General features: G+C 44.7%; 1 protein-coding gene across 1 annotated transcript; it reads left to right on the top strand.

Moving 5' to 3' along the window:
- Positions 1 to 1,738: 1,738 nt before the first annotated feature.
- cdc6 (cell division cycle 6 homolog (S. cerevisiae)) lies at positions 1,739 to 17,393 on the top strand. Its single transcript, XM_067969202.1, has 12 exons — positions 1,739 to 2,576; positions 2,678 to 2,845; positions 4,914 to 5,204; positions 6,037 to 6,236; positions 7,324 to 7,496; positions 8,318 to 8,424; positions 10,125 to 10,264; positions 11,117 to 11,217; positions 11,695 to 11,759; positions 12,329 to 12,537; positions 14,288 to 14,428; positions 16,285 to 17,393. The coding sequence occupies exons 2-12, from the start codon at positions 2,704 to 2,706 to the stop codon at positions 16,372 to 16,374; spliced, it is 1,659 nt and encodes a 552-aa protein (XP_067825303.1). The 5' UTR covers positions 1,739 to 2,576; positions 2,678 to 2,703; the 3' UTR covers positions 16,375 to 17,393.
- Positions 17,394 to 18,867: the final 1,474 nt, after the last annotated feature.

The following is an 18,867-nucleotide window of genomic DNA, read 5'->3' as shown; positions in this document are numbered from 1 at the left end:
AGGAGTGTTATCAAACAAAATTTGACAAATAAAACCAACATATAATATACTTTTAAATAATTGTCCTCAGGCTTTGTGTCTGATTTTAAGTCAACTGTACATAATTATTATGCAGATCCAATTCAATACAATTAATGTGGCCGTATTAATTTCTCAGTTATAGAGCAAGTCCACATATTTATTTTAAAACTAATATTTATACACTCGATAAGTGCTTTGACAGCGCCACAGATTTTCTGGAGAAAGGATTGACTAGACCTAGCAAGTGTTGCCCTTTACAAGTGAGAATAGTTTTTTTTTCAAAAATCGAAGAACCAAGTGCAGGACACCATCAAGACTGAAAAATGAAAGGGCTGAGGTAAATCAGTAAGTTTTGATAGGTGATGCCAAACTTGGCTTTAAAAATCTTTTGACTGTAGAAGGGAAGACTTAGTGAGTTTTCAGTTTTGAGGTCCTGGGACAGAGGACTTATTTTGATATATGTCTCTCTGAAGATACTAAATATAGTTTCATATGTACAATTGGGTTTGCAGTCTGTGGTGCACTTAACGATATTTCTCTAATAGATGTATCAGCTGTGGCTCCATTAGTAGCACTCTTGCCTCTGAGTCAAAAGGTTTTTGGTTCAAGTCCCACTCCAGAGACTTGAGCACAAAATTTAGGCTGACATTCCAATGCAGTAGTGAGGGAGTGCTGCATTGTTGGAAGTGCCATCTTTTGGATGAGATGTTAAACCAAGGCCCCTTCTGCCCTCTCAGGTGGATGTAAAAGATATAATGGCACCATTTTGAAGAGCAGGGGAGTTATCCCTGGTGTCCTAGCCAATACTTATCCCTCAACCAACATCACTAAAACAGATTATTTTGTCATTATCAAATTGCTGTTTGTGGGAACTTGCTGTGCACAAATTGGCTGCCACGTTTCCTACATTACAACGGTGACTACACTTCAAAAATACTTCATTGGCTGTAAAGTGCTTTGGGATGTCCTGAGGTAATGAAAAAGCACCAGATAAATGCAAGTCTTTCTTTTCTTTAATATTGAGAGCTCTGACTCACCTATTGCAAATTCACTTGTGAAAATGAAGCTTTTTTTCAACAATGAAACATACATAACATTATTATGCTTTTCAAAAAAAAGTGATTGCGAATCGATTGGTTTATATAGTCGCAATACCATATCTAGCACACGGGGCAGCAATGCTAGGAAATCAGTTCCAAACATTTCAGGCTTATCCACAGGTCCGGGTTAGACGCGGCTCGTGGGGGCGGTCGCTCCGACTGTCTGCCTCTCTTCCGCGGCATTCTCCGCGCTCGGGTGGCCCTGGAGAGGGAGCACACGGTGTCTGCCGGTACGCTTGAGGCTTTCCGTGACCAGTGGGCACCGCAGGGACTGGAGTACATCCTGGATCGATATAATAGAATTATTATTTGAGACTTATTTTGGTTTTATTGAGTTGCTGCACATAAAAACACACCCTAACCCCCCTTCTTATAAAAGGGGGGCCGAAAACACAAAAAAAGTAAAAGAAAACTAGACGAACCTCACTTATAAAAAGGGGCCTAAACACTCAAAACAGAAAACATTTCAGGCCATTACCCGCCAAAAATCTAAACACTCCTGGCCCCGCCCACAAACGACCCACCAATCAGAGGACAAGCTGATGAAACGATACATCGTCCAATGAAAACGCAAGGTGGGCGGGGTCAGGCTTGGCGGCAAAACCCGAAGTTCAAGATTTTCGCGGGAGTTACAGTCGGAGCTGTCAGTAAATCCGGGGAGAGACCGGCAGCACCGCACCGCACCCGACCCGGGAGAGACCGGCAGCACCGCACCGCACCCGGGAGAGACCGGCAGCACCGCACCCGACCCGACCCGACCCGACCCGGGAGAGACCGGCAGCACCGCACCGCACCCGACCCGGGAGAGACCGGCAGCACCGCACCCGACCCGACCCGGGAGAGACCGGCAGCACCGCACCCGACCCGACCCGGGAGAGACCGGCAGCACCGCACCCGACCCGACCCGGGAGAGACCGGCAGCACCGCACCCGACCCGACCCGACCCGGGAGAGACCGGCAGCACCGCACCCGACCCGACCCGACCCGGGAGAGACCGGCAGCACCGCACCCGACCCGACCCGACCCGGGAGAGACCGGCAGCACCGCACCCGACCCGACCCGACCCGGGAGAGACCGGCAGCACCGCACCCGACCCGACCCGACCCGGGAGAGACCGGCAGCACCGCACCCGACCCGACCCGGGAGAGACCGGCAGCACCGCACCCGACCCGACCCGGGAGAGACCGGCAGCACCGCACCCGACCCGACCCGGGAGAGACCGGCAGCATTAGCAACACTGCCCGGTTGGAGGCGGGAAAGTGTCGGGTACCGAGCTCTGCATCCTGCCGGTGAGCCGGTTGCACCGAGTTGCCGCCCGATTGATCTATTTTTTTTTAGGGGGGAATCTGGTTTCTGCGGGGCCGCCTGGGCAAAATCTCTTTCACAAACTTTAAAGATCCTGTTAAAGTGTGAGAGATCCAGTGACAGACAGAGAGGGAGCTTTCATTTAGTAGCGTGAGTATTTTTTTCCCCCCTTTGGCTGAATTTATAAAAACATTTTTAAAATTGAATGTGTTTTTAAATGTTCACTTGTGTTTAATTCTCTTTTTTTTCAGTTTGCTGCAACCCAGTTCTCAGCATCATGCCTTCCACCAGGCCCCAGACACAAACCACCATCGACTTCCTGAAGAAGAAATCTCCCCGCTCCTGTAAAGTAACTAAAGAAATAACCCAAGATTCGCCGAAAGCCAAAGAGCTGCCCCTCAGTCCTCGGAAACGCCTCGGTAATGTTCCGTTTTAACGATTTGAAACTGTCCAATTTCGGTTTGTTTCGTTTTTTTTTAATCCGCAAAGCCTTGGCGGCAACTGCTTACTATTTGCATATTGAAAGCACTGTGCCCGGATCTGGTCTGTGGGTCAGGCAGACACCATAAAAGGATTAAACTCTTTGGTTCTGATCTCTTACCCGCTGAACGTTTTATTTCCGAATGCTGAACAATTTAATAGGATGCTTTTGAGTTTTGTTGAAAGGTTTTTTTTTTAGCGAACATAAACAGAGAAGCAGAAAAGGTCGAGCAGCCTATCAAGCTTGCTCCATCCAAACGCTGTATAACTTGCCTCCCCATGTGCCCCATAGGCTTTAAAGTGACTTTCCCAGATACCGGGAAACAGTTGTGAAATGTTTTTAAAAGATTGTTAACCTTGTTTTTGCTAGATCCTGACTGCAATGAAGAAAGTAAGACTGACTTGCATTTATATAGCTCCCTTCAGGACCTCTCAAAGTGCTTTACAGCCAGTGAAGTACTTTTGAAGTGCAGTCACTGTTGTAATGTAGGAAACGCAGGGCCCAATTTGTGCAGGGCACGATCCCACAAACAGCAACTTGACAATGATCAGATAATCTGTTAGTGATGCCGGTTGAGGGATAAATATTGTCCAGGACGCTGGGGAGAATTCCTCAGTGCAAGAATCAGGTGGTGCTTTTCATATTACTGAACCACATGATGTAGAAGTGAATTGCAAATGTTACTCTGGCCACTTGACCCCTCCCCCCCCCCCCAAAATGATGGGTGGAGAAGCTCATAGAACCATAGCAGCTTGCAGTACAGATGGAGGCCGTTTGGCCCATTGTTTTTGTGCCAGCTCTTTGCTAGAACAAACCAAAACTAATGCCACTTCTCTGCTCTCTCTTCCCCGTAGCTCTCTTTCTTCCTCAAATATTAATCCAGTTTTCCCTTGAGATTCAACGGTCCCTGCCTCAGCCACTCCCTGTAGTAAAGCCTTTCATACACTCAACAAGCATCTGTGGAAATAAATTTCTCCCAACCCCACATCTCACTGACAATTTTAAATTTGATTCATTCAAAATTGACAGGCAGGAAATGACCAGCTGGTCAATCAAGCCTGCCCCACACTCATGATGGCTGGAGCATCGTGACGAAACAATTCTTCTTTCTCTTTTTCCCCATTTCCCCCCCCCCCCCCTCTCCAGCAGCCACCTAATCTCCCAGGAGTGGCAAAACATGATGACCTCTTGTCAAGGCAGTGACTGGCGAGAGCAGCATTGCGGTCCTATTTACATGGGGTAAACATCTGGAATAAAGAGCTGATATCAGTAAAAGTGACCATGAAGCTGTCAGATAGTCGTAAAAACCCAACAGGTTCACTAATGTCCTTTTTAGGGAAGGAAAACTGCCATCCTTACCTGGTCTGCAGTATCTAGGTCCTTATTCTGGTGATGGATGGGGAATGTTGATTGTAAGAGCAACAAGGAAGTGGTTGGAAATTACTTCATCAGTGACTTGAGACCTTTTAAAGGAGGTAAGGTCCAGACAGTTCAATTTGCAGGGTGTAAGTGAATGAGGACAGGAGGGTGAAGAAATTGGAGGAGTGGCGGGCAGTGTTTAGGTGAAGATTGCAATTGGAGAAGCATTGCTCAGTACAGAGATTGAGCAAGGCAAGGTGGGGGGGGGGGGGGAGGTCATCTGGGCTTCAGAGGGTGTTGGACAATGAGGCTTTTGAAGAGGTGATGATGGTTGAGGTACTTAAATGTGGAGAAGGAGCCACAGGACTATGGTGGCTGGTTAAAGTTGGGACTTGGAGATGGGAGACATGGCAAGAAACTTAGTGGGACCATGTACCTGAATGAGGGGAAAGGAGTCGCCGGCAGTGAGCCATGATTTGGTCAGGCCCAGGATATTAATGCGTGCATCCAGGGTGGGGTCAGACCCAGGACGTTAATGTGTATATCCAGAGTGGGAGTCATGGATGGGAGGACCTTGTTTGCTGTGAAGGTTTTATAGGACTCCATTGAAATGTTGTTTTGTAACAATGCGTCTTTCAACTTTCAAGGTGTTGAGAACTTGTGTAACATACCCCAGCCTCCGCAGTGCTCCCCATCCAAACGAAAGAAGGAAAATCAGCCCATTGCACCATCAACCCCTAGAGGCCGAAAATTAGAATTTGACGAGAGTCCGTTAAAACCAGCAGTGTGTTCTCCAGGAAAGCACAAACCCCTCACTGCCAATAAATCACCAGAGGGAGCAGCATGGCCCCTCTGCAAGGGGGACCAGACTCCTTGTAAGATGGAAAACTCCCAACGAGGCCTGAAAGCCCCTGTTATGAGGCTTTTTAAACAGAAAGGTATGTTCAATGTTCATATTCAGTGTAAAATTGATGTTTGCCTGTATGTGACTGGAATGTGATGTATGATTTTCCTATTTTGTTTGATTACGCATGCCTAACTGGTTCATCAAGCTGTGAGTCAATGCCTCCAATAGTGCAGCACTCCCTCAATACTGCACTGGGAGTGTCGGCCTGGATTATGCGCTCCAGTCTCTGGAGTGGGGCTTGAACCCACAACCTTCTGACTCACAGGCAAGAGTGCTACCGCTGAGCCAGAACTGACACATGTACTACTGCAGTTGGTATTCCCAGGTGGTCTCCCATCAAAGTACAAAACAGATCTGACTCTGCTTAGCTTCCAAGATCAGATGCGGTCGGATGTTTTCAGAGTAATGTGGCCATATGGGATTACTCCATATTTGCCTTTCTCAATGATAGAGTTGCAGCAAGAAGGGAGTGAAGAAACTGATTTTCTGCCCCACCCCCCAATTCCCTTTTTGTTTCCCCCTGCTTCCTGCAGTGTTATTCCTACACTTGAAATCTGCAGAAATATATTTAGCCCATCGGCTAGATAAAGCATGAGTGCCAAGCAGTGCCCCATCTACTTTGACTTGGCTAAATATAACATGATTTTTTTAACAGTCAACTGATTTAGCAGTGCAAGACAACTTATTAAATACTTTAGATTGCAGTTGATAATTATAATTGTGAGCTGCATTGGGAGTGCTGCAGAATGCAAAGCATCTTCGGGCATCATAGCTACCCCCTTCTCTTGTGTACAGTATTCATGTGATTCAGCTTGGAGCAATGGAATTTCAGGGATTAATCATTTTTTTAAAAAACATTTCAGGTACGTGCTACCAACAGACCAAGCAGGCATTAAACACTGCCATTCCAGAGCGTCTTCTGGCACGAGAGAGAGAGACCAAAGCCATCACCCAGTTTCTAATGGATCACGTCTGTGTGGAGAAGCCAGGCAGTCTGTATATTTCAGGAGCGCCTGGCACAGGAAAAACAGCGTGTCTGAACCGAATTCTAGCAGACCTGCAGGTATTACACTGTGAAACCTGAAAATGGCTGGTTTTGGCTTCCTTGATGGCTTAGTTGTTAACTGCAATATCTATTTGAGCTAAAATGACTAGAAGGTCCCAGGCTTGATTCCTGTTAGCTGATCTTAACACTTGGGCCCCATGTCTCTGGGTTAGGAAGTGGTTTAAAAATGTCAGGATTCTTGTTCTGGGCCAGTATCCAGAGATACTTGACGGAAAGTGCCTGAGGACGGGATCTGATTGAACTCTCCTCACCAGAGCTAGGTGTCTCATCCCCCATTAATTACCTTAATGGAACTGTACGTGTCCCCTATGACTGCTTGGAAGGTCCCTGTAGATCAGGGTCATCTTTGTGTTGATTAGCTGCATACCATGGAACCTCTGGGAATATGCAGAGTTTAAATCACTGTTTCCATCAATTATCAAATATCCCGGACTGAAAATTCAGGGTTTGAGGCAATTTCACCAAGAACAGTCCTTTCCTAACCTCCCGACTCTCAAAATTCAAATAACAAATCAGCACATAAATAGAAGTACGAAGAGAACTGATTGCTCGTGGGCTGCAGTTTGGGCACCCCAGCTGTAGGTATATTTTCCAGGTTTACTGAAGAATGGGTGTGGTACTGGAGGGTGCCTGACACCTGTGGAACTGTGTGCCCTAAGAGAAGTCAATGGGCAGAAAGTGAAAGGAAAAATATTTGTATTTGAGCTGGGAACATGCACACGAGTTTAGTTGTGTTGAGTATAGATGAACAATTCACCTATGCCAATTATTTTAATTGTTACATGTAATTTCAGTGGGGTCCATATGATTTTGCATGTATGTCTGTTTAGAGGAAGAGGCATCCAGTCAGTGTACCTGCTTCTGATTTGATATCCAGTAACCCCTGTTTTTTTTTGTGTGGGGCGGCGGTGTGTGTGTCCCTGTCCCCGAGCTCTGGTGAGCTGTGACCTGATCCCTTGATCAAATAGCTTGCAGACACCTCTTTAACGGTACACCCCACCAAACGCCAGTCATGTCAGGAAGGAATGAAAGAGATGGATTAATGCATACTTTTCGGCGATCTAATTTTGAACTTGTATTACAGGAGACACTTGGGGACACTGTGGCAATTTTCATTAACTGCATGTCGCTGAGCAGCTCGCACACCATTTTTCGTACCATCGCAGACCAACTGTTTGGAAAAGGAAAACTCAAATGTGCAGCAAAAGATTTTTCAAAGAAGCTGGAACGAAAGCTCACGAGCGAGGGGCCAATGGTGTAAGTCGTGCCTCCTGAAATCATCAATTAATTATTTTTTTGTGGCCAAACAGTAACTTGCATTTATATGGCACCTAAGGTGCTTCAGCGAGGTGCAATGGGAGGGAAGCAATATGTCTATACTAGTAATCAATAAGGACTGTGGTAGTAGTTAAATGTTAATCCCTGTGGTTAAATGTTTTGTTAGTGGACTTTTACTGTAAAGAGCAAACCATCAAGCAAGTACACTGTTTAGGAGGAGGGGGGTTGAAAATATAGGTATGAAGTATGCATGTCTACATATACAGTGGTTGGTAGTTGAGATGTTTCCACTTGAAGTCCAAAACTAGGGGCCATAAATATAAGATAGTCACCAATAAATCCAATTAAGGAGGAACTTAGCAAGTTTCATATTCTAACCACTGTCTGGCTACCACATGGAATGATTGAGGCGAATAGCATGGATGCCTTTTTAAGGGGAAGCTAGATAAGCACACGAGGGAGAAAGGAATAGAAGGATGTGCAGATAGTGGGAGGAGGCTCACGTGAACACAAACACAGGCATTTGGGCCGAATGGCCTGTTTCTGTGCTGTAAATTCTGTATGTGGTTAATTGAATTTGTGGTGGCAGGGCCCATTTCAAATATGCATTTTCTGAATTTAAATAATGTTTACTGTGTGGAGGGAGGGATTGGAAAAGCTTATGATTGGCAGTTGTATGGAGCAGGAGTCAAAAATGGTGAGTTTTTTCCTCTGTGACGATTTAATGGGTGGCACCTGATGGAACTAATGAAACTTTAATGGCAACTGCTGTTTTTAAGAAAACTTTAATTTATTCACAGCCTTTTGATGCTGGATGAGATGGACCAGCTGGACAGCAAGGCTCAGGACGTCCTCTATACACTATTTGAGTGGCCTTGGCTTATCAATTCGAGGCTAGTTCTAATCGGTAAGATTTTGTCAAAGTATCTCTCCGTCCCCAAATTTCTGGATCAAAGAGTACAAATTACTGATGCTGATATTAACAAAATACAGGTTTTTTAAAATCGACATTTAATTCAGATTTTAAATCCATACAAATAGTGGGCAAAGGCAGGGCATAAGGAAGTAAATGTTCATCTATTTTTGCAAACAGTAACTTTTTATCCTAAAGTTTTCAGTCACTAAATATCTGATCAGTATTTTCTGCTTACTCTATGCCAAGTTTTAAAAATTTTTTGCTAGCTGTCACCTTTGGCAGAATCTATTCGAGGTGTGCCAAGACGACGACAACAACTATTTGCATTTATGTAGTGCCTTTTAACGTAGTAAAACATCACGGTGCTTCACAGGAGCGTTATCAAACAAATTTTGACACTGAGCCACATAAGGAGATATTTGGATGGGTGACCAAAAGCTTGGTCAAAGAGTTAGATTTTAAAGAGTGTTTTAAAGGAGGGGGAAAAGAGGTGGAGAGGTTTAGGGAGGAAATTCCAAAGCTTGGGGGCCGAAGCAGCTGAAGGCATGACCGCCAATGGCGGAGCGATTAAAATCGGGGATGCACAAGTCACCGAGTAGCCTGGATTGACCATCTCTCCTCTCCGAGGAAGTGTCCCGCTCAGTGCTAACTTTTTGTCGAGGGTCTTAAAGTCCAACCAGTGCCGTGATCAAGGACGACACACAACAACGCTCCCGACGTGCTGACCAGAGCCTGCAACTTCCCCTCCTGATTTCAATGTCACTGTGGTTCACTGCCAAGTGGAAGCCAGACATCTCTCTGCAGAAAGACGGAGGTGGGAATTTATCCAATAGTTATTAAATAATTCTTTAATGTAACGCGCAGGGCAGGGGAAACCCTGCTTCCTACACTCATTCAATTTGCTTCATTTTACTGGACAACAGGTAATGAGAGGGAACAACACAGAGTTTTTTCTGCCAATAACTCACACCCAGACCAGACATGAATGGGGTAGCTAGTCTACTGAGGGCCACCAATGACTCAGCCTCCTTCCCTCAAACCGCAATCACTGAGTACCACTGCCTTAGCCTCTGCTACTAAGCTTGAAATCAGTAACTGTGGAGAGCGTCAGGCAAACCTACATCCCACCGCACTCTATTGGTCTGACCGTGCGCCTAGTATGTTACATTGGGTGAGGTTTAGTGTTGATTTCAGCCTGTTTGGTTACACGGAGGAAGGGGGTTTAGCTTTTCTGAAAGTTAGTTATTTTCCATGGTTGGTCCTTCCTCCTCTGTCTTGCATCACCTTGAATAAGTGACCCGCTCCAAGATCTGCCTATAAATACTCGTTGCTGGAACGAGCAGTGTGTTCTTTGTGGCCCGCCCTGACTAGATTACTTGAGATTAGAAAATCGGCATGTGGGGAACTATAGGCTTGAGCATGCTCAGTGGTAGTGCTTTATTGCCCTAGTCACGTAAATATTGATGTATCAATCTGGAACATTTTTACTACAGGTCCAGTTGGACGTGGTTAATATTGAAACCAAATGATTCTGATGTGTAAATGGAGTTGCCACACCTCAATTTGACTAGAAACTCGATGTACAGATCCAGTGATCTGACTCCCGTCGAACAGAACAGTCCGATTAGCAAAGTTTGTTTGACCCATTGAAGTTTGACTGAATTGATGCAAACTGTAAATTGTCTCCCCAGGAATTGCAAACGCACTGGATCTCACCGACCGAATCCTGCCCCGACTTCAAGCCCGACCCAAGTGTAAACCGCAGCTTCTGAACTTCCGTCCTTACACCAGAGGCCAGATTGTGGCCATTGTACAGGACAGACTGAATCAGGTACAAAGCAAGTGACTTGTCGTCAAGTGTGATTCGTATTGTACACGAGTGGAATATTTTTGGTGTAAAGCAGCCTCACTGTATGAACCCTGGATGTCTTGTTTGATTAATATCCTAAACTGAATGTGATCTCGAGGGTCCCTGAGCAGCTCCAGGCTCTGGGGGTGGCAGATTCTGTGTGAAGCTTGGGGGGCGGGCGGGCAATTTATTAGAGCTGACTTTTTTTTCTGTTTCTCCTCCCCCCCCCCCCACCACCCCCCCAATCATGCTTGAAGTTCCAAGGAACATCCATCTTTTAAACAGGTGGCTGATTTGCAACCCACCCCTGCCCCAGGTCTGAGTTTTGTGGAGCTTCCCCCAATGATCCAGTGGGTCACGTCCTGCCTGGTGTGATATTCAGCCATACTGACCAGAAGGTCCCAGGTTCTCTGGACCAGCTGACCAGAGTGATGTTGAAAGGCCTCAGCTGCTCCAATCTGGAATAATTCAGATTTGCCTTTCCTGACCACTATCTAGTGCTGGAACGTGTATGACAGGTAAAGACCGAATCGGGTTCGGCTGTGATTTTTTTTGACCCCGCTTGCCCGTTTGAACAACTTGCTCTAACCTTCGAATTGACTCGGCAAACTGAGAAGGGGGAAGGAAATTGTGAGAAGATCACTCACTGCATCTCGAGTTACTGTGTTTTTAACCACAAAAATTTGAATACATGTTGAAACGTCCAGCTTGTCAATCGCCATCAGACAGAGTAGGTCGATGGCTCCATGTCTTGTTCCATTGTCTTCTCTCAGCTCTACCCGTCCAGTTAATTGTGTGAAGCTTTTACTGAACTGTGACTTTTTTTTAAAAAAGGTTCCTGGGGAGAAGGTCTTGGATGATGCTGCAATTCAGTTCTGTGCTCGCAAGGTTTCATCTGTATCTGGAGATGCTCGCAAAGCCTTGGATGTGTGCAGGTAGGAAATGGAGATGAATTTATCTACCTGCTAAGGTTGGGGCTATTTTCTAAGCCCCAAATGGACAAGGAGAGATGAGGTCCTCGCATTTGACGCTTGTTGATGAAAATTCATCAAAACTCCTGCTTCTGTTACGGGGATGGGGAGAAGAGAGGAAAGGTCATTGAGATCTGATGCTGGCTTTGCTGCTATTGGTAACTCATTGATTTCAATAATGTTTCCACATCATTAGATGTGGAAGTAAGTGGTGGCAGGGACAGAGAATGACTTCTATTTTTAAAAGAACATATTTTGGTGTCCAGTGTACAACTTTATTGTCCTGTGTATAACTGGACATGTGCTTGTATTAAAAGTAAATTGGGCTTCAGAAGTTTGATTACATGGGGTTTTACAGAGGCACTAAATGTAAAGGTGCCTTTTTGAGGGCTGTCATGAGTTGATTGATCGTCTTAATCTATTCTATTGATGCATTTGCAGACGTGCAGTGGAGATTGTGGAATCAGATGTTCGAAGACAGACTGTACTGAAACCAGTGGTGGAATGTAAGTTGATACAAGAGGTAGAACGCTATCTCGTGCAAGGAATTGTATTTCAGAGCTACTGTCTGTTTCAGAAGCTGGCAAAGCTGCAGCTTCAGTAAGTTTCAAACTCTTGTGCTGACAGCTCCGGGCTATTCTGTGCTTTTGGAGGTCGGCCATTCTTTAAAAGGTTTCAGCTTGCGCACCAAAAAAAAGCTGAGGCTGGGGGGCCAATTAAAAATTTCAAAACTAGGATTGATAGATTTTTGTTAGGCAAGGGTAGTAAGGGTTACGGAACCAAGGCGGGTAGATGGAGTTAAGTACAGATCAGCCATAATCTAACCGAATGGCGGAACAGGCTCGAGGGGCTGAATGGCCTACTCTTGTTCCTAACCCTAGAATAGCAATTTCTGCTTTGCTTCGTTACCACACAGGGAGCTGTGCATAGCTGGAATAAATTTTGTTGCATTCAAGGTTAATTGTTAACGAAATGATTTATTGCAGAATCAATCGGGTTGATATGTAATCAATAATTGCAGTGGACTGCATGTTTCAGTGCTTCCATTTATTGGATTGTTTCTCTTTGTTTGAAGCTAAATCTCCTGTGAAGGCTGCTCAGTCTCCAGGCTTAAAGAAGGTGAGCTTGCCGCATGTCTCCCGGGTCATCTCCGAAGTATATGGTGACAGGATGACCTCTAGCTCTGGGTCTGATGAGTGCTTTCCTCTACAGCAGAAGCTCCTTGTCTGTTCACTGCTTCTCCTAACCAGGCAGTCCAAAGTGAAAGAAGTCACTCTCGGAAAGGTAAAAGGAACCAAAATTACTGGAAGCGTTCATTTGCGTAAATAATGTAGATAATTCTAACTCCTTCCATCCAGTTTACGAACTGGCTTTAAAGGGCTCATAATGTCAAAAGTGAACGTTAAAATCCAGGGAACTGAAATTCTTTTGTAGTGGAGAATCAAAGAATGCCTGTTTTTCTCCATAATGGGTTGTATTCTAAGCATTCTCTTACTTCTCAGAGGTCCTGTGATTTCGTTAGTTGCTAACTAGCAGCTGGCATTCTCGGGAGTTTATAACCAGAGGAACGATATTCAATTTTGCTGATGCCAAATTGGGGGCCGTCACAAACTGCTGCAGAATGCTGGAGGGTGTAGAGAGATTAATGGTGGGCAGAGAAGTGGCAGATACAGTTCAATGCAGAGAAATGTGAAGTAGAATGTTTTGGGTGGGGGGGGGGGGGGGGGGGAAGGGGGGAGAGAAGGAAGGAAAAGAGTCAAAGAAAGTATCTCCTAAATGGTAAGTTTACCCCTTTTTTAAAAAAAAAGTAGGGATATTGAGACATAGCATTTTATAGATGGGGCAAGTGATAAATTTGAAGAAGACTTCGGTGAAGCCATAGTTTAAGTATTACGTGCAGTTCTGGGCATCCCATTATAGGAAGGATGTCACAGCCATGGAAAGTGTACAGCAATGACTCAGTACAATGACCATGGTAATGCAAAGTTATAATTATGAAAAAAGGCTTGAGCAATTGTGGATTTCTTTTTTTCCATTTTGGTGTGGGGGCTGATTAGTTTTTTTTCCCCTCCCCCAGTTAGTGAATGAGTAACAAGGGGTGCCATAAATTTTAATTGTATTCAGATGGTTTGTATCCATTTAGAAGAGAGCTGATCTAGGGTGTGTAATGTGGATCTCTGTGAATAAAGGCTTGGAAGCAACTGAAGACCAGGCTCCAGTATTCTATCCTTCACTGGGCTATCCAGTTTATAACACATCCTCAATTACCATGAGAGGGGGGGAAAAAGGGAAGTTGGAAGAAAGTTTCACAAAGGGTTATTAGAATATGGAACACTTTTCCACAAGTGATGACTGAGGCAGAGATATAATGTAATTTGCAATTAAATTGGATAACTATTTGGATAGGAGAAAACTATACAAAAATACATGAGGAAAGGGCAGGGAAGTGGGTTCAGAGCAGATAGCTTCGATTGAGCTGGTAGCAGCATGGGTACAGTGGGCCAAGTGGCTGTCTTTTATGCTATAATTTCAATAATAAAGGAAGATGAATCAAAAAAGGCAAGATGTTGAGGGAAGGATGAAATGCAGGAGTGAGGAGCATATTTTTAAGATGAGGTCTTTGACTTACCACTGAGTTGTTTCAGGGAAAGTTTTCCTCCTCCTCCTTTTAATCACCGTTGCCCGATAACCTGCAACAGAATGCAATCACTGGGCGATGCTGGGACTACTGAGATATGACTCTCCTTCACTCTCTATGTATTGTAATTCCACTTTTCCCTCCTGCTGCAAGAGGCTCACAGCCACTGCCTCAGTACTTTCCCTACTTGTCACGGCACAGATCAAGAGCAGAGCAGGACTTGGGCCACTGCTTCTCTTGCAGTTTTGTGATGCTTAGCCATCAATGCACTAATGCTTGTCATCTTTTCGTGGTTTTTATTTAAAGCCCTTCAATAAACGTGTGTGTTTTAAGAGCACACTTGGAGTGCACCAGGTGTGTAAGGAGGTTATTTACGATGCTCTCGCTGTGTTTCAGCTCCATGATACGTACAGTAAAATTTGCAGAAAACAACAGATGACCGGTGCTGACCAATCGGAATGCTTGTCGCTGTGCAGCCTCCTAGAATCCAGGGGAATAGTTTGGCTCAAGCAATCAAAAGAAGCTCGACTTACGAAGGTAAGAGTGATGATGTTTGGGTTGAATTCAGTTGTGATTTTAACCAGTGTTGATCAGTAGCGTGTTAACTTATGGTGTACACTCCTCAGCTGCCTAGGCCCTAAGCTCTGGAATTCGCTCCCTAAACCCCTCCACTCCTTTTTAAGACACTTCTTAACGCCCACCTCTTTGACTAAGCTTTTGGTCACCTGTCCCGCAATCTCCTTAATGTGGCTCGGTGTTAAATTTTGTTTGATACTGACTCCTGTGAAGGGACGTTAAAGGTGCTATATAAATGCAAGGTTTTTGGGCATCGTCATTCTGAGTCATGGCTGCAGCTACACACTTCTACCACTGGATGGAGCTTTGCAGGCTGCTGATACCCATACCTGTACCTATAGCATTGTTTGCTTTCGCTTGACTTTTCATCGGCAAAGCCATGGCCGCCAGACGTACGTCCAACCCTGATATTGTACAATGGTTGAGATTTTCACTTGTTTCCTGCAGAGGTCAGGAAATTTTGTACAGACAAATGACGCAGAAATAGAATTGCTGGGTAATATGGAGGGACTGACTGACGGTTCAGTCTGCCTGTGTGTGCCTACGAAAAACTCTGGTGATGGTGCAGCTGGTACTGTGTGCTGACAGAGGCATTAGTGCGGCCTCATTTGCTTCATATCTCTGCTGCAAAAGTTGGAACTGCCTCTGTAGCACGGCCGTCCGATAAATGCAGCACAAGTACAGATCCTGCAGTCGAATGTTTATCGGTGTTTCTGCCTTTGTGTGAATCTGGTCCCTTGTGTTTGCTTAATGCTCGCTGGTTTCCCTCTGCGCGTCGAGCCTGAATCGTGAGTTTCTACCAGAGGCTAGAGCTCCCGTCTGCTCTGTGAATGGGTGATACTGCACACTAGCTTAGCTTCTTGTTTGGAGGGGGTGGAGGATGAAGCTGTGGACGTTTCGTGCAGACCGAGCTCTTACTTTCTCTTCTCCGTCTTTCTTTTTTCCTACCCCCCCCCCCCCCCCCTTTAGTTTTGTACAGAAGGGCACTCTGGAATTGACTGCTAGGCTGTTGTGATGGCTGGTTGAATGTTCAGACGTGAGGCACATTCTAGTTCCGAAAGGCCTGGGACCTGGAGTCTGTCACTTTAGAAGGCTGCCTGTGTCTGGTGTTTGTAATGGGCAGGAGAGTAGGTCAACATAGGAACAGGAGTCGGCCATTCAGCCCCTTGAGCCTGTTCTGCCATTCAATTAGATCATGGCTGATCTGTATCTTAACTCCACCTACCCGCCTTAGTTCTGTAACCCTTAATACCCTTGTTTAACAAAAATCTAGCAATCTCAATTTTGAAATTTTCAATTGACCCCCAGCCTCAACAGTTTTTTTTGTTGGGGTGGGGTGGAAGAGTTCCAGATTTCCACTCCCCTTTGTGTGAAGAAGTGCTTCCTGACATCACCCCTGAAGGGCCTGGCTCTAATTTTAAGGTTATGCCCCCGTGTTCTGGACTCTCCCACCAGAGGAAATAGGGTAGATAGAGAGAAACTATCAATTCCTTTATTCATCTTAAACACCTCAATTATATCACCCCAGAATCTTCTATACTCAAGGCCTGGAGTGAAAACCAATCAATCCTTTGTTTGGATCCATAATTCCTGCTGACCTGTAGTGTTGGGACAAGTGCCCGAACTTCCCGGCAGGATCACTTGTCTGCTCTCCTGAGGTCTGGAGACTGGTTTCACTTAGGAATTACAGAATAGATGGTAACCATGCTGGTTAAAGTAGGGTGGGCAAGAAATGGAAGATGGCCCTGGGTGAGGCGTGACACTGATCTATTTATAATTGGGCACCCTGTACTAATCTTGACCTCCTTCCTCCTCAGGTTGCCCTGAAAATTGAAGAGGGGGACGTTGAACATGCTCTTCACGACAAAGTGTTAATGGGGAACATTTTACAAAGAGGACTTCCTTGAGTGTTTTTAAAGTGTATATATATTTTTTTAAAAGTTTTAATAATTCCCATCACTGTGCTGCTGTCGGTGGACTAGGTGTGGAAGTTACAAGTGTGACTGAAACATTTTTAAGTTGAGCTGCATCGAGTTCATGCCATAATTTATGTTGTGCACTTGTGACTGATTTTGGGCTGAGATGTTTTTAAAGTGTTAATTTTTCAGTACTGATTGTCTTACATTAGGTATCAATGGAGGCTGCAATTCAGGGAGTGATGGATTCTAGTGCCACCCACCAGCGTGTGCCAGAGTTGACTCGAGCAAAGTCCACTTTAGTGAAACTGCTGAAATCAGCAACGTAGTTCAAGTGGAATGTTCCTTAAAACAGGATGGGCTGTTTTTAAAGGACTGCTCTTCCAACAACTTACGGTGGGCCACTGAATCTTTAAATATGGAGGTGACCTCCCATGTTGACTTCCTTTCCTCGAGAAAAGCCTATGAGATGGGCAACTCAGAATATTCCATTACCTTGGTGCACACATGTCTGATTGGAGTGTCTTTTTAAAATTTCTATAAAAGTGGTTTTACTTTTAAATGGCCTTTCAAAAATTGAGGCTAATTTTGAGTTGTAAACTGGTGAATTTGTAACTGGGTTAAGACTGTCTGACTAGTTTAACTTTAAGTTCCACGTGACTACTGGAAAAAAATTATAATTTCTCCCTTTTTTTGTGGGGGTGGGAGGAGAGGAGAGAACACAATAATGATTCAGCTTTATGGCTTTAGCATTTAATCTTGATCTAAATTCCTGAAAGGAGCAAAACATGAGCATAAAAATAAGATCTGTTAACATGAAAATTGAGTTTTTCTGTATCACGCTTCACATAGTAAGATTTCCATGTACGATACTTGCATGCATTTGGTACAAACTTTAGAAATGAGTTTGACCTGTTAAAGGGAATATTTATTTTGCCCTTACATTTAAATGTGTTCCTATTTTATACGGTGTATTGTGGAAACTTTTAGAATAAAGACACTTCAATGTATTGCTGACGTTTGTTCTTTGAGAGTCCCTTCCCGCAGTGATGTGGAATATTATCGGGGGTGGAACTTTCATAGTTCCAGTTGATGCCTCCTCCAATCTGATATTTGACATCCACTGCCCTTTCAAGGGTGAGATGTTCTAGTCTAGCCTTAACTAAAGATGCTGATGGCAATATTTTGAGGGCTAGAATAGGGCATTGAGAAATTGAGTGCATGTCATCACATCCTCAGGGGGTCCCAAAGTAGTTCTTAGCTGGTGAACTACCTTTTTGAAGTGCAGTCAATCTAATGTAAGCAAATGCATCACTTATAGATTATCATGTGGCTTCAGTCCACAACCTTCTGATTTCGGAGGCAACCACTTTGGGCAAAGGAAGGTCTCGCGAACAGCGAAATGAGTTGAATAACTGGTTAATTTGTTTTTGGTGTTGGTGGTTGAAGGAGGAACCAAGAGAACAAGGGCACCAGGAAAGCTCCATGCTCTTCAAATGTTGCCTCTTTAACATTCCCAACCAACTGGAATGGAGTGTCAGCCTACTTTAATGTTCACAAGTCTTGGAGTGGAGCTTCACTTCAAACCTTCTGACTTGGAGGCAAGAGGAGTGCTACCAACTGAGTCCCATGGTTGAACTGGATCACAGTTTAATGTCCGATCTAAAGAATGGCACCTCTGGGTATGCTGCATTCCCTCCCGTACTGCGCTGAATTGTCACCATAGATTATGTGCTCAAGATTGTGGCTTCGACCCACAACCTTCTGATTCGGAGGCAAGAGCTAGGAATGTTCCTGAATGACGACATTAGATAGGTATTGCCTCTTGGACAAATGTTCTCTGATGTGGCCAAACTTCAGAATAGATATCTCGATGGCTGTCGGTCCTTTCATGACAGCTGAGATTTGAACTAGTATTGGGAGTGTGGCTGAGCATAACAAAGCTGATGATTTATGAAGTGGTGTGAATGACAATCCTGAGCTCCGACTAGAGCAGTGTTGTCTAATAGAAATCACTGACCAACCACTGTTGTGGCCACGTGGACTAATTTTAGTAGAAAATGCCTTGCATGCAATACACGTAAATGCACTTAACACATGTATGTTTACTTAACAAACATTTACCACCATTCAGTAACCAAGAACGTAAAGCACTCTCAATGATTCAAAAACACTTGCACGCTGCTTTTCGTCTTACCATTTTACCAACAAACACACAAGGATTAAAGTACATGTGCTGTGTGAATATACAAGTATTGATGCCACATGCCCAATGACTGTCTATTGCTCTTTATTTGCTAATCAGAAGTGTGATTAGCTGCATCCGGATTCCCAATTAGCCGCACATGGTTAGTGGCTAACGTATTGGACATACGAAATTGATGGGCAGGAAAAGACCAGCTGGCCCATCAAGCCTGTACCCAAGGATTAGAAAGCAAGCTGCAACCATGAAAGTTACTGTTTGTATTGGTTTAGTGCTCGTTC

This window comes from Heptranchias perlo, chromosome 30 (genome assembly GCF_035084215.1).
Source record: "Heptranchias perlo isolate sHepPer1 chromosome 30, sHepPer1.hap1, whole genome shotgun sequence".
NCBI lineage: Eukaryota > Metazoa > Chordata > Chondrichthyes > Hexanchiformes > Hexanchidae > Heptranchias > Heptranchias perlo.
The sequence above is the reverse complement of the archived record's forward strand: the minus strand, read 5'-3'. Positions and strand labels throughout refer to the sequence as shown.

Bases quoted from the DNA above. Each gene is read 5' to 3' on its own strand.
- cdc6 (XM_067969202.1), top strand. From the start codon at position 2,704: ATGCCTTCCACCAGGCCCCAGACACAAACCACCATCGACTTCCTGAAG. The intron at 12,538-14,287 runs GTAAAAGGAACC...GCTGTGTTTCAG, and splicing joins AAGAAGTCACTCTCGGAAAG to CTCCATGATACGTACAGTAA. The intron at 14,429-16,284 runs GTAAGAGTGATG...CTTCCTCCTCAG, and splicing joins AAGAAGCTCGACTTACGAAG to GTTGCCCTGAAAATTGAAGA.